The sequence below is a fragment of the Coccinella septempunctata genome, chromosome 2 (assembly GCF_907165205.1).
Source record: "Coccinella septempunctata chromosome 2, icCocSept1.1, whole genome shotgun sequence".
NCBI lineage: Eukaryota > Metazoa > Arthropoda > Insecta > Coleoptera > Coccinellidae > Coccinella > Coccinella septempunctata.
Genome location: NC_058190.1, coordinates 1,354,502 through 1,370,372, shown reverse-complemented (window position 1 = coordinate 1,370,372; position 15,871 = coordinate 1,354,502). Strand labels below are relative to the sequence as shown.

At 35.3% G+C, this 15,871-nt stretch overlaps 2 protein-coding genes across 6 annotated transcripts in view; one reads left to right on the top strand and one right to left on the bottom strand.

Moving 5' to 3' along the window:
- LOC123306304 (zinc finger autosomal protein-like) overlaps positions 1 to 7,993 on the bottom strand; it is a 29,248-nt gene extending 21,255 nt beyond the window's left edge. The window contains exons 1-3 of one of the 4 annotated variants that reach the window (XM_044888238.1): positions 7,931 to 7,993; positions 7,779 to 7,892; positions 3,408 to 4,884 (exon numbers count right to left, since the gene is read on the bottom strand). In XM_044888238.1, the coding sequence (XP_044744173.1) occupies positions 3,408 to 4,884; positions 7,779 to 7,822 (1,521 nt within the window). In that variant the 5' untranslated portion in view covers positions 7,823 to 7,892; positions 7,931 to 7,993. Of the gene's footprint in view, positions 1 to 2,983; positions 4,885 to 7,778 lie in introns of those variants that run through there. The other 3 variants (XM_044888239.1, XM_044888241.1, XM_044888242.1) reach the window with 3 other exon arrangements.
- Positions 1,398 to 15,368, top strand: LOC123306307 (zinc finger protein 711-like). 2 transcript variants are annotated; one of them, XM_044888250.1, is made up of 2 exons: positions 1,398 to 1,414; positions 13,542 to 15,368. In XM_044888250.1, the coding sequence occupies exon 2, from the start codon at positions 13,610 to 13,612 to the stop codon at positions 15,260 to 15,262; it is 1,653 nt and encodes a 550-aa protein (XP_044744185.1). In that variant the 5' UTR covers positions 1,398 to 1,414; positions 13,542 to 13,609; the 3' UTR covers positions 15,263 to 15,368. The 2 variants fall into 2 exon arrangements, with proteins under 2 accessions (XP_044744185.1, XP_044744184.1); XM_044888249.1 differs by lacking the exon at positions 1,398 to 1,414 and adding an exon at positions 13,265 to 13,280 and having other exon boundaries at positions 13,533 to 15,368.
- Positions 15,369 to 15,871: the final 503 nt, after the last annotated feature.

Here is a 15,871-nt window from a genome sequence, read left to right as displayed (position 1 = left end):
CGCCTGTACCTGAATGCTTGTGTTCAACACCACATGATCTGACCTTCCCAGCGGAGGAAGATACTCAATATCAGAGATAAGATTCACGTCATTGGTGAGGAGGAGATCCGGTGTCGTTGGCTGCTGATTTATTCTGAACCGAGTGGGCTGATCCACGACCTGAGTCAGACTGGACCTCTGTAACATCTCAGCAAAAGGAAAGGAAGGGGAACCATTTGATGGGAGCTGACTCATAGGCCAGACACGAATATTTCCAAAGTTAAAATCGCCAACTATCAGCAAGTTCTTTCTTGAATTTGATAGATGTTCTAAATGATTAAATAGATCTTGGTCGTGAGCACAACTTCTAGGACGATATATACAGCCCAAAGACATCTCCAATTCATCCGACCTCACATCGAAAAACAGGTTATCGATACCAGGGGTAGGTATTGAGAAATGAGAAATACGGTACGAATTAACTACATCATCACGAACATAAACACAAACACCAGCATGGCCAGGAGTTGTTACACTGTCGCAGCGATCCATTGTATAACCCGTTAACGCAAACTGCTGGTCTGATATTCCGGATTGAAGCCAGGTCTCAGCAAGAAAAACAAAGACAGGTTCACGATCACAAACAAGGAGAGATAAATCATCGAATTTGGAATTCAGTGAGACAAGATTCGTATAAATAAGTGGCCAGATTATCAAGTTAGATTTCAGTTTTTTGCGGTCGGTATCTCAACTATTCTAGGAATTCCTTTATTGTATTTTATAGTTAGGTCAGCTTCACCAGAGGCTGAAACATATGCAGAGCATCGGATGTAAATCATCTAAAAAGCGAGGTAACAAGGATGCGAAATCAACGATGGAATTCAAATGAGAAGCAATATTAACAAATCACATATGTGCTATGAAGAAATGAACACAAATTCTGTTGGATCAAAAATATGAAAAATTTTGAATTGCAAAGGCAAAATATGGATTTGTCTTACCTAGCAACACATGTTGAATCTGTACATCTGAAGTGAAACTAAAATGATACAGGGTATCTCATAGTGGATTGCCTTTGAGACCTTTTGGAAAAACTCAACTTACAATAATTATTCTGAAAATTTTGATTGTCTTACCTGTCCTATGGATTTAAAATATTCTCAGCTTTGCAATGTTGTAGTTTGTAATGAATCCCAGTTTTCTGAGAAAATTGGAGTTTATCTGTGTTTAACGTTGTTTTTCTTGCATGCCGTTGAAGATTTCGACGTTTTTCTGATGTTGATATGAGATAAACCGGAGCTGACGACGTTTTTCATTCTTGTCGCATTCTGGAATTTTCAGACTTTTGACGTGTGGGGGATTTGCCTCTGAAGCAGATTTTCCCCCGCGACGGTCCCTTTTGTCACTTGATGTCTTTACTCTCTTTTCTCTTGTCTAAGAATTTAGAATAAATTTTTTCGTTATGAAGGTAGTGCTCTTAGAAATTAATTTTTATTTTTTTCCGCGAGTGCCTTGAATAAAGGAGGTAGGTCCCCGTCTATACCGTTCAGTTTCTTTATTAGACCTACACCGGTTACTTCTTTGACACTGCTGTCTGTATCGCTTTTTGTTATCTTTTGTCGTACTTCACCCTGTTTCGCGAGTCTGACTTTTCCCTTCGCTATCAGTCATGGTGCGCAAGCCCTTGGGGTAGTGAAGGGAAAGTCCCGTCAACACCCCCTGTTCGTGTTCTCGCGTCATAAGTGTTGAAATAGAAATCTCTTCCTTTTTATCAGTCATGGTGCGTAAGCCCTTGGTGTAGAGAATAAGAGATACCGCTCGTCGTCAGTGAAATCCCGTAGTTGCGCTCAAAATAGACCTTTTCTTCGCTATCAGTCATGGAGCGTAGCCCTTGGGGTAGTGAATAAAAGTCTCGAGTAGATCCGCCTGGTTGTGTTTCTTTCATTTCTGGAGAAATACAATTAATTACATCCCGATACCGTATAGCAAGTCATTTCACTTCGCGAGGTCATCCTTAGTATCCATTTCGTCAGTTCTGGTTGGCGCATTTTATCGAACAACCTTTGATTTTTCACTGTACCCGGTATAAACTTTATAAAGTGCTCGTGATCGGATCAAATTTCCCGAATGTATGTTTGCTGATCGATTCGCTCATATTTCATACCTACACATATTTCCGTTGTATATATAATCAGTTTCCAAAGGTGTTTCTACCGAAAAATCTTATTTTTCATATGGAGTATCCAGTATATTTCAACATATCTAAATCTATTTTTAAACTTTAAGATGATATAGTATTCTGTAGATCCATTCTGAAAGTTCTGAATAATTTTTTTCTTTGAACAAAATCATATAACTATGTCAGTTCTTCAAAAGAAAGTGGTGCAAAAAATCACACAACTTCACAAAAGTTATGGAAGTCCAAAAGAGTGTTTCATAAATTTCCATTTTTTTTCATCAATTTTTTTAATGTGTTGACTCACTTATCTAACTAATTTTTTGGCCATTTTTAGTATTTGTACTTTGTAACAAAGGTTCTAGGTCTTCTTTTCCATTTTTGGAGGACAGTTAATTATAAATTTTCATTTAAGTTGCTCCTTTATTCCCTCACTTATGAAATTCTATAGCCATAGTTGAAAATATTATAAAACTGGAATGTATAAAAGAAGTACACAAAAATAAACAATACGAATTTGACATAAGTCTTTTAATGTTTATCTGTTGGGAGAAAGCAAATCCAACTGAAGGTCTCTGAAGCCCAATTTTTTTCGAAATAATCTCTAGTATTTTGGTTACAGAATAGGTTATACAAAGTTTGAACATACATGTTTGTTGCGAGTATATATACATATAGGGAAGTAACATAAGTACGTTAAAATATAAGCGACATATTCCTGAGACAATTTTTAAGAAAAGAAGTCTATATGAACTTTTGTCCGGAATTTTTAGTTGAGGGATTCTTTTCAAGAAGGAATGTAGAGGGGGAAAATGAAAATATCAATGCTTAAAAATAACCTCAATTATTTACAATATACTCACTGACTGACAATTGTTACTTGCTATTTGAATGGACAGATTTTCCACGACTATTTAAGTATCGTTTATGCTTGTAACATGCTCCCACCTGTTACCAGTTTTCCAATGAATTATTCATATTCACATGAGTGACATTAATATCTCGTTGATGTTCAAATGAATAGAGTAAAAATGTTTTTTGAGGACATTTTTTGTACTTGCAGCATACTCACACAGATGACACTTGTGTTCCCCAATCCCTAATTTTCAAATGAACATATTTCACGTGATAATCAAGTCTATTCTTAACACTCGCACCATATTCACATAAGTGACATTTGTATTTCTTAATATTCATATGAACAGATTCTACAAGTCGCTGGATAATACTTTTATCATTTGTGTTCCTTAATTTTCAAATGAACAGTGTCAAAATGCCTTCGAAGAGTCTGTTTTTGACTCGCAGCATATTCACATAAGTTGCATTTGTGTTCCTTAATTTTCAAATGAACTGATTTTATATGTTTTTCAAGAGCACCTTTTTCACTTGAAGCATATTCACATAAGTGACACTTGTATTCCTTAGTTTTCAAATGAACTGATTTTATATGTCTTTCAAGGTCACGCTTAGCACTCCCAGCATATTCACATAAGTTGCATTTGTGTTCCTTAATTTTCAAATGAACTGATTTTATATGTTTTTCAAGAGCACTTTTTTCACTTGAAGCATATTCACATAAGTGACACTTGTATTCCTTAGTTTTCAAATGAACTGATTTTATATGTTTTTCAAGATCATTTTTTTCACTCGCAGCATATTCACATAAATTGCACTTGTGTTTCTTAATTTTCAAATGAACTGATTTTATATGTCTCTCAAGGGCCCATTTAGCACTCCCAGTATATTTACATAAGTGACACTTGTGTTCCTTAGTTTTCAAATGTGCAGCATATCCAGAAATGTAACATTCTTGTTTCTTCCTATCCAGATGAACACGCTCGACATGCATTAGAAAGTCCCTTTTTCTGCTAGTAACATACTCACATAAATGACACTTAATATTCGAATGAACAGATTTGATATGTAACGCAAGGTCTTTTTCATCATTGGTCTCAAAATCACACATATGACACTCTTGATTGTTGATAGTCACAGGAAGAGCTTCATCATTCTCTAGATCAAATATTTGAGGCGTTTCTTTGATGAAAAGGGCAGGTGATTGATTTGCATCACCTTCTCTAATTAGGGAGTTTGGGTTAATTTTTTCATTTTCAATTATATATTCTTCTCTATCGTGAACACCTTCTTCGTCTATAAATTGTTCACAAGTGTCCACAACTCCTAAGTTAAACATATCAGATTTTATGCCTGTTGCTAATACTGGAGGCATTTCTTCGTTAAAAGAGGCAGGTGATTGATTTGAATTGTCTTCAATAAGTAGGGAATTTGAGTTCATTTTTTCATTCTCAATTATATATTCTTCTCTGCCATGAACTCCTTCATTGTCTATAAATTGTTCGACAAATTCTAAGATTTCTGATTTGACATGACTTTTCTCGTCATATTTGCAACAGTAGGTATGATCATTATGATCATACTGTGTGGATTTATCGAGATATTTTTCTTTCCCTGTATCAACCAAGTGACATTTAGGAAATTCACACTGGTCCATGTGAACCGGTTCAGATTTGATGGTTGTGGGATCAAATACTTGAGGGATTTTTCTGTTGAAAAAGGCAGTTGACTGATTTGCATCAACTTCTACACCTGAGGAATTCGTGCAACTTCCTTCGTTCTTTATTATAAATTCTTCTCTATCGTAAACTCCTTCTTCATCTATGAAGTGTTCGCATATGTCTATGATCTCTGGTTTTTCTTCTAACTTCACTCTGAAATAAATTAGACTTTCTGAGTCAATTGAATCAAAGGGCATAGCTGGGCACCGTTAATCAGACAATCAACTTCGTTAATCGCTCGTCCGTTACTAAAAAAGTTGACTTCGTTAAACGTTAAAGCGTTACTTTAATCGTTAACACCATATCAGAAATGCTCTTTTTTATTGTTGCGTTCAAGATCTATTTATAAGAATGGAGAATTCTCCTCAATTTGGGTTATCACTGCATATGCAAGTTTAAACTGAATAATTATGAGTTTCATTAATTATTTTTTCAAATTTACCGCGGAAACTATTCAAAATCATCCTTCAAATATGGGGTTTTAAAATTTAAATCGCTCTGTGCGGAGTTTATGATTTGGCAACAGCGCATACAAGACAATGAAATGAACAATGTCCGATCAGCTTGTTTATAAAATAACAGCTGTTTATTTACAGGCGCGTACTCACTGGCGAGCTTCAACTGCAACCGGCCATAAAAATCCCATAAAATTTTACTACCTTCCGAACCTTCCTCGTTCGTCGCAGACTTCATAGACAGCCATCTTTGTCTATCTCATCAAGATAATGCATTTGTTGTCCTTAATTATCAAGGCATATTACAGTCGATATTGCCAGCTTGTGCAATTGTCACAAGACGCTTTGAACTTTGAATACTCATTTTTATTTTTCATTTTTAAGTGCTTACAATAATTTTTTTTGGGAAATGGTTATTTCAACCGTTTATTCCCTATTATTCAGTTTAATCTTGGATATGCTGTGATAACCCAAATTGAGGAGAATTCCCCATTAATGGGTCACATGAAAGGAAGTGTGAAAAAAATAGAAATTTTCAAATAGTGTTTAATTCTGAGTACCTATTTCAATCTCATATGGATCATTATGAACTATGTAACTAGTTTTTAATAGGAAATAAAAGGGTTCAATTCGAGATTTTTTTTATCAAGACTCACAAAAGTAGAGACATCTAGATTGGACATTGGCTTATGGCTTGATTTCAGTAAGACAATACACACAAATATCCTCCAGAAGATATAACGAAGCTCCAATATTGAATACCAAAATCAATTCCAAAGTTTTCTTGGTAACTATGCATAGCGCCCATTTACAGGTCCATGTCCATAAATTTTAAAATTATGAAATCATCACTATGGAGAGGTATTTACAATACAGTTTAATCAAACAAAAATTTCTGTGAATATGCATCCATATAAACGCACATAATCCACAAAAACAGCATAAAATCAACCCAAAAAGCCTTAGGCCCGTTTGCACCAATCCCCCTTAAAATGAGTACCTACTCGACTAAGTGTCGTTTAAAGTTAAGGGACGCTTAATTTTATTCCCAGTTGCACGACTGTGGCTTAACAGAATCTTAAGTAAGGGGCCCTTAAGTTTTTATATCTAGTGATATTTCTGTTTTTTATTTTGGTGCAACTTCATCCTAGTACAAAAAAGCCCTTTCATTGGTTGGCCGGTTGCCGATGATCGTTGTCATTTCATTAACCTAACTTTATTATCCTGTCAGTCAGTGTCAAGTAAATTATTATAATATTATCAAAGAGTAACAACTTTTTGTTGTTGAATTAGCATTAATATTGATAATGATAAGGATTGTCAAATAAAAGGTACCTAAGTTTACATAAGTACAACACTTTCTTTGTAAGGTCTTGGGTCTTGTTAGTACGAATACGGTGAATGATTGCTAAGCAAGTGGTGGTAATTTACGAAGGACACTCAACTTCTCAACAGAAGAAAAGAGTTTGTTGCTAACTATAGTATGATTTGTGACACCAAATTGAAAATTGAAAAAGACTGATGGTATTACAATAAAGGCAAAAGAAAAGGCTTGGTATTCAGTAATTAATTCATTCAATTTTCAGAATCCATCAAAAATGGGAAGTTCTGCAGCCAGTTCAACAAATTATTCTAGGTTAGAATCCCGCCCTTAAATATCTAAGTGGTCATTACAGGAGCGCTTAAATTTAAGGCTAGCTTTAGCCATTTAAATGTCACTTAACAGTTGGTGCAACGTAATTTGAGTTAAGGGTTCATTTTAAGGGACACTTAACACTAAGTGCGTTTGGTGCAAACGGGTCTTTTAGAAACCTACGTCGACAACAAACTTAGACATTTACCGATCATTCGTTGCTTACGCTAATTCGTATCTTCCAAACGACTAAAATCTGAGACAGATAGTGCAAGACCTTATTCCATTACCGCATAACCACCCATATCTCTTTAATATATTATTAGGTCTATGAAGAACCAGTAAATGTCAAAGTCATCTGAGTTCACTCTTAACTCTGAACAGAGTACCACAGGGACAAGAGATGCTTTGTTCAATTAGAGATAGTTCGATCATATTGATTTGGGGTGTAGCAGATTAAATATCTCGTTCTTTGCTATAAGTGGAGTAGAACACTAGCTTTCCCACTGTCATCGTTGAGCAATATCTATTACAGCTTGGTGTTTGGTCATTTATCTTACAACATCCTTCTTTGGGGAAATTTTTCAGTAGATGATAGGGTCTTCATTGTCCAAAAGTGGATTTTGCGCATGATCTATAATATAACTCCAAGGTCGTCTTGTAGACCAGTTTAATAACAAAATAGTATTCCCACACTGTCTTGTATTTTTATTCTTGAAACTTATTATATGTATATTAGGGAGGAAGAGAAAAGCATCACAAAATAATCATAATTCATAACAACCATACTCGAAGTGGAGGAGTACCGAAAAACACAGGACAATAAAGGACATAAAATTGTTTAACCATTTACCTTGCCTTATTCGATCTCTGAATCTCAGAGAATTCAAGACGACTAATTCAGTTGAGTTAACAAATCCGGCATAATGGAAACACAATATGTAAATGTAAATACTCACTCATCAATATCAGCATCTTCAATAACAATACAATGTTCACCCATATCTATTTTTGGTAGTTGTGGATCTGGATTTAAATGATGAATATTAAAATCGGTAAACACTCTATTTAATTTCAAAGATTATAGAGAGATCTATAATCTTTGTTTTATTTAAAGTTCTTCAATACTGGTTATTTTTTACGTTGTTTATATCCGTATGATGAGAGGTTAAAAGCATAGACCCAGAGACAACCTCTGTTGTCTCTGCATAGACCTAATAGTTTATTACTAGATCTATGGTTAAGATTCTTTGAGAACAACCATAGAGAAAGGGAAAGTCTCTTGTCTCTGAGAACAACCATAGATGTCTCCGAGAAAAACTATGGAGAGTAGAGAGAGAGAGAAGGAGAACGATCGCCGCAAAGATATCTTTGGATCGCCGTCCCCGAAAACGAGGAACGTAGACTAGGAGTCGCTGCGATCGCTACGTTTATCGATAAGGGGTGGGGATTTTATCGTCAATATTAAATGAACAGCCTTCATTTTATTTTAGATGATGTGTCATTGTGGTTTTTCTGATTATTTTTGAAATACCTTTCTTCAAATCTATATTAAATATGAGTTCTCTGAATTATATGCAATAAAATACAAGTCAAATTATAGAGGGTACTATGTTATCAGCTTTATTCATTCATAATAAATGAAGAAATCAAATGAAATTCAAAAGAAATCACTGATCAAAAAAATTCTACCTACGTTTGTTTATCATTATTTATTAAAAACAGGTATGTTAGTTACTTTACTGTAATCTTCAAAATTATATACATTTCAATATAAATTCGCAGTGAGGGTTAGTACACATAAAGACAACAAAAGGTAACAATCTCAGATTTAAAACTTAGGCATTAGAGTACATTCCGTTTCCATTGTTCAGTTGAGAACCGTTATAAACGATATATTATGTTATGCCAACAAAATTCTTCAAGAATAACTACTTCTGAATCATGTAGTTTTATTGGTTAGAAATTCTTATTCAGAAGCAGAGACAACAAGTTGTCTCTGTTCAGAAGAGTCCACTTCTCACGAGGGATGACAATTTCGATTTCTTTCATAATGACTCCATCATCTTTTTTGATATCTTCATCGCAAAAGTGCTCTTGACACACAAATTGATTCAGAGTAGATTCATGAGGTAAGGTTTTTTCCAATTTTCTCTCAAAAATGCACTCGGAAATTTTATTCTCCTTTTCTTTCCGATGCCAAAACACTCTTACACTAGCGCACTCTTCAACATTTCACCATGGTTGTTCTCTTATCAAAAATTGAAAACAAAGGTTTGTTCGTAGAGTGGTTTGCAACGGTTGTGAACTGTACAGAGCAAGCGCAATTCCATTTTAGGGTAGCGAAAATGCATTTGCGCTTGCTCTGTACAGTTCACAACCGTTGTGAACCACACTACGAACAGGCCTTATAATAATAATAATAATAATAATAATAATAATATATTTCAATCCTTTCAGACATTTGAAAAAAATGTATAGGACACGTACAAGAAGAAATAACTCGATAGATCGAGAGAAAAATAAACTGATCAATCAAAATTTATACAAAAAAAATTCAGGTATGCTATAGAAACATTTATCAAGCAGTAATGATTTAACATGATTTTTGAATTGCCTATCGTTCATAATTCTATAAGAGTTGGGCAATTTATTATAAAGTTTGATGCCTGTGAATGATGGTGACAATTCATACTTGGCAGTGTTATGTTTTGGTATGCACAGTATTTCCTTATGTCTCGTCTCATATTCATGGAAGTCGGAACACTTATTCAAATGATTCAAATTAGAACGTATATATAAAAGACACTGTAAGATGTAAATACAGGGGAAAGTCAAAATCTTATGTTCCTTGAAAACTGGTCTACATGAATCCTGAGGTCTTAAGTTGAAAATAAGTCGGATTGTTTTTTTCTGGGCCCTGAACGCCCTAATGCTATTTGTTGAGTTACCCCATAACACAACATTATAACTCAAATGGCTGTAAACCATACTGTAATAAATACCCAGCAAAGCATCAGCTGGAAGTGCACTCTTTAGTCGCAATATTGCATAGTATGAACTGTTGATTTTTTTACAAATGTGATCGATATGATCATGCCATCTCAAATGTGTGTCCAAATACAAGCCCAGAAATTTCACACATTCCGTTGACTGCAAATTGCCATTCTGGTTTACAATAACAAAAGGTTCAGAAGCTTGGTTACGAATTTGAAATTTAACTATTTGGGTTTTATTAAAGTTAACTATTAATGAGTTTTTGTGACACCAATCAATAAAGCTTTGAATTACAATTTCACAGAGTGATTTAAGTTCCATTAAACTAATTGCTTTGATTGCTACGGAAGTGTCGTCGGCAAAAAGAATTATTATAGAAGCAATAATATAATCAGGCAACTCATTAATGAAGAGTATAAAGAGCAGCGGTCCAAGAACCGATCCTTGAGGTACGCCTAGATCAGACTCATATTCTTGAGATTCATAGTTGTTGATTTGAACATAATTTTTTCTATTAGTAAGATAGCTGTTGATCCAGTCCAGAAATATACCCCGGAAACCTATTTGGTACAACTTGTCTAAGATGAAATGGTGATTAAGGCAGTCGAAGGCCCGCGAAAGGTCAAAGAACAGGCCGGCGACGTAGGAACCACTGTCCAAGCACTCATAGACGTACTCCACAAATTCACAGCTCGCAGTCTGGGTGGATCGACCAATTCTGAAGCCATGCTGCCTACTAGTTAGGATGGAAAACTGAGACAAGTAATCATGCATTCGCTTATATACAATTCTTTCGAACACCTTGGAAAGCTGACTAAGTATGGAGATTGGTCTATAATTCGCTATGTTATCGATGTCGTCTTTCTTATGGATAGGTAAAACCCTAGCTAACTTAAGGGCAGATGGAAAAAGGCCTGTGGAAATCGATTCGTTCACGAGATCGGAGAAATATTCCGCAATTAGAGGGGAGATTGATTTTAAAATTCTGGCAGATATTCCGTCATGACCACTGCTACTACTATTCTTTAAACTGACAATGGTGTTGCAAACTTCATCTGGCAGTACAGGAAAGAAAAAAAAATTATGATTCATCAATTTGTGAGTGGTACACTTGTTTGACATAGAGTTACCATAATAGTTGCTCAGCGCCAGCCTATTCACCTGACTAAAGTAATTCACGAATGCATCAGCCACTTCCTGAGGGGAAGATAGCTTTTTATCGTCGAGGGTTAGTGTAATATGCTTCCGAGTACTAACTGTGCCGTGTTCATGCTTAACCAGTTTCCAAACTGCTTTGTTAGTATTTGCAGATTCTAAAATGAAATTTCTGTTATACTCAATTTTCGTATTTTTGACCAGCCGAACGTAATCAGACTTGGCTTTTCGGTATTGAACATTAACCCTCGGCGAATTTAAATTTAGAGCCAACCAGTGCAAATTACGTAAATGGTCTCTGGCTTGAAGTAACCGATGGTTAACCCATTGTGGTCTTCTTGATAAATTAGGGTTCAATTTTTTCAAAGGACAAGCAATCTCAATTTTGGATTTCAATATATCGATGAAATTTTGGAATTTTTGATCAACGGTTGGAGAGTTAATACTATTGAAATCAATGTTGGAAATCAATGAATTGAGTTCATTGAGATTATTTTGAGAAACCATTCTGATTGTTTTAATCTCCCTATTGGTTTTCTCTACTGGGCGATTGACGTATTCAAGGACCACTGCTCTGTGATCGCTAATAAATGGTTCAACAACTGTAACATTCACAAGAGACTTATCAGTATTAGTTACAATATAATCAACTTTGCTGGAAGATGTTATCCCATGCTTATTTGTGAAAACTCTTGTGGGCTCTGAGGAGCCAACGAATAGGTTCAGACTAATAAATAAATCCTCGAGCAGCTGACGTGATAAATCCCCATCGTCCAGGTAATTCACGTTTAAATCACCACATAAGAACACTATTCCATACTTCGAGATACAGTAATTCAGTACATACTGTAGGATATTCAAAAATAAATGAATATTGCCAGTTGGGGGACGATAAATACTGATAACGCAGAATGATGACATACCGAAATTATACCTAACCCCGCACATTTCACAGTGCATTTCAACTGAAAACTTATCAAGGTTCAATTGCTCAACTTGAAGTTCGGAAAGCACATAAATTGCACATCCTCCATGTATTCGAGAGCCCCTAGAGTAATAGGCACCAATCTTGTATCCTGGGATGGACATGTGAGGAATCTGCTCCGGTGAGCACCAATGTTCGGCCACGCTGACGAAGTCAGGTTTCATAGAGCCAAGGAACATCTCCAAAGTAGTGAACTTGTTAGAAATACTTTGAGTATTTAACTGGATTATTTTCAGTCTTGTAGATGTTTGAATGTCGAAAGAATTGTTAGAATTCACAAACTTGTAGGTTCTGCTCGGCGCCGACTTAAAAAAAATTTGTTCACTGTAACACCTTCGGGCCAGAAAGTGGGATCATTCAATTGGGATACATATTCTGAGGGAAAACTCAACTTGAAAGAAGAATAAATGTCAGGTTGTTTCGACTTTAGTTGTTCGCATATGAAGTTCGGAATAGACCCGTTAAGAAATTTGTTTATATCATCGACTGTAGTTGATGGATCGAGACGAGAGACATGAATATGGGATAGATATTTTTTGGGTGCACTGATAAGAGTAGTAGTCTTAGATGATCCAATTATGAGACTACTGCGTTTTCTTTGTTTATGAACATCCGAAGGTATTTCGTGTCGGTTTTGAATCGACTTCTTCCTTTTAGATTTAACAGTTGTCCATTCTGAAGCACCGACCTTATCCTGGGATCCTACATTTTTATTCACAATTCGAGGAGCCCCTTCACCAAGTCGAGACGACTCCGTAGAAACATCAACAGACAGTTCGACGCCCCTTGAATTTGGTTCCGTGTGTTTCATACTCTTATCATCAAGGGAATTCCGGTCGGCTGTTATCACAGATGTAGTATTGTTATTGATCTTTTTTAAAGATTGAATTTCCTCGATAAGTGCGTTCATTTGAGCATTCTGCGAGATAATTATGCTTTTCAAATTCGCTATTTCAGAATACAGCGGATGAAGGGCCTCCTGAATTGCTCCTTTAATAAAGGCATTTATTGGAGTACCTATTTCGGATGAATCACCTCGAAGAGCCGCGGATCCCGAAGAAGTTTCACACCGATCACAGATCCAATTGGTTATGGGTCCATCCTCACGCATTTTATTGAAATTTTCCACAGATATATTCACACACTTGATATGAAAACTGCGTGTACAAATCTTGCAATCGATAGGATCGTCATACCTATCAATCTTGAGAGAACATTGAGAGCAAGTTATACCTCGTACTCGCGACATGACGGCGGAACGCATAATATTCTAATCATCTGTCACCAGGAAGAGAATTCACTCAGCCAACTACAATTAATTTAAATCAAAATTTCGCCATCCCGTGATGGCCAGCGCTCCTGTTGGCAAAAGTATGAACTACCCTATTGGTACAAAAAATCTGTGGTCTCAAAGCAGCGATCGTTCTCCTTCTCTCTACTCAGTCTACTCTCCGTAAGAAAATTTCTCAGCTTTCTGTGGAACTGGTTAGTGTTCTGTGTGGTGATCACAGAACATTAATATGTTATGTTCTATCAAAGAATTAATCTTTGGTTCTATGCTTTCTTTCCTTTTCAAATTTTTTATTTTTCTTCTCTCAGTACTTAGATTTAGTTCAATAAAAGATTACTCTTTCATAGTGAAGAAAATTCATCATGGACATATGCGAACACTTTGTAAACGAAGAAGGCGTTCTCGATAGAGAAAAATTTATGATAGAGAATGAAGAAAATAAGTCAAATTCTTCAGTTATTGAAGTGGATGAAAGTCAATCAATTGACTCTTTCACCAAAGAAATTTCTCGAGTATTAGATCCAACAAGCATTAAATCTGAAACTATTCAATGTGAATTCACCAAATGTCACTTGGTTGATCATCCTGAAGAAAAATATCCCGATAAACACATACAGTATGACCATATTGCAAGTCCTGGAGATGACAAGAAATGTAATGTTGAATTGGGAAATGTGGACATTTGTGAACAATTTATAGATGAAGAAGGAGTTCATGACAGAAAAGAATATATAGTTAAGAATGAAGAAACTAACCCCAATTCCCTAGTTATAGAAAGTGATACAAATGATTCACCTGTCTATTTCACTGAAGAAACGCCTCAAATATTTGATCTAGAGATCAATGAAACTCTTCCTGGGACTATCAAGAATCAAAAGTGTCATATGTGTGATTTTGAGACCAATGCTGAAAAAGATCTTTCGTTACATATCAAATCTGTTCATTTGAGTATTAAGTGTCATCTATGTGAGTTTGTTACAAGTAACAAAAGGAACCTTAAAATGCATGTTGAGCGTGTTCATCTGGAAATCAAGAAACACAAATGTCACCTTTGTAAATATGCTGCATATTGGAAAGCAAGCCTTAACCTTCATGTAAAATCTGTTCATTTGGGAATTAAGGAACACAAGTGTAATATTTGTGATTATGTTACATGTAGAAAGGGGGACCTTCGAAGGCATTTTGACACTGTTCACTTGGATATTAAAAAACACAAATGTCACCTATGCGAATATGCTGCCAATGATACAACTAATATCCAGCAACATGTAGAATCTGTTCATTTGAATATTAAGAAATACAAGTGTCACTTATGTGAATTTTGTGCGAGTGCAAAACGGAAAGTTGATGAACATGTAAAATGTGTTCATTTAAATATCAAGGAAAACAGGTGTCAGTTTTGCAACTATGTTACAGGTAGAAAATGCGATCTCCGAAAGCATGTTATCACTGTTCATTCGGATATTAAGAAACACAAATGTCACTTATGTGATTATGAAGCAACCCTTAAAAATAATATCCAGCGACATGTAAAATCTGTTCATTTAAAAATTAAGAAATACGGGTGTCACTTATGTGAATATGCGGTGAGTGACAAAAGATGCCTTAAAGTGCACATAAACTCTGTTCATTTAAAAATAAAGGAACACAGGTGCCACCTTTGTGAATATGCTACGAATTTGAAAGCATCCCTCGACGTTCACATAAAATCTGTTCATTTAAAAATTAAGGAGCACAAGTGTAACTTATGTGAATATGCTGCGAGTGCAAAGCGAGCACTTGATGAACACATGAAATCTGCTCATTTGAAAATTAAGGAACACAAGTGTCATCTATGCGATTATGCTGCAATTAGAAAAATTCAACTTAGAAATCATATTGACTCTATACATTTGAACATCGAGAAACACAAATGTCACTCATGTGAATATTCTACAAGCTTAAAAGCTAATCTTGAGATGCATGTAAAATCCGTTCATTTGAAAACTGGTAACACAAGTGGGACCATGTTATAAGAATAAACGTTTACCTAAAAATTCATGGAAAATCTGTTCATTCAAATAGCAAGTAATAATTGTAAGTTATGTAACTATAATGTAAATATATCAGGTTATTTTTTAAGCATTAATATTTTCATTTTCCCCGTCTGCATTCCTTTTTGAAAAGAATTCCTCGACTAAAAATTTGATTTCCTTCATTTATTCTCGTGTCTGCTCCAAATCTTCCTAAATGAATAAAAACTACAATTCATAATTGTGGTCATCTTCAGGCATATGTTGAAAATCAGAAAGATTTTGAAATGAAATGAAATTGAGAAGATTCAACAAGTTACGTACTTATTGACAGAAGAAAGATGCAAACTAATCGTGTACGCCTTCAGATGAAGCACAAAACAGTTGTTAGAGATGACTTTTGTAGAAGGTACGCTTGAATCATAACTAAAATATATATTTAGGCAGTAGAACCCGAAGCCTCCTGCATTTCCGTTTTTAACTTATGTCTCTTGTTAAAACGGGTGGCTATCGGTCAATAGACATATAGATGCCCGTTTTTTCAAAACGGATTGTCCGTCCCCAGTCAATGTACAGATGGATAACGGATTGCCCTCTGTCAATAGAAAGGTG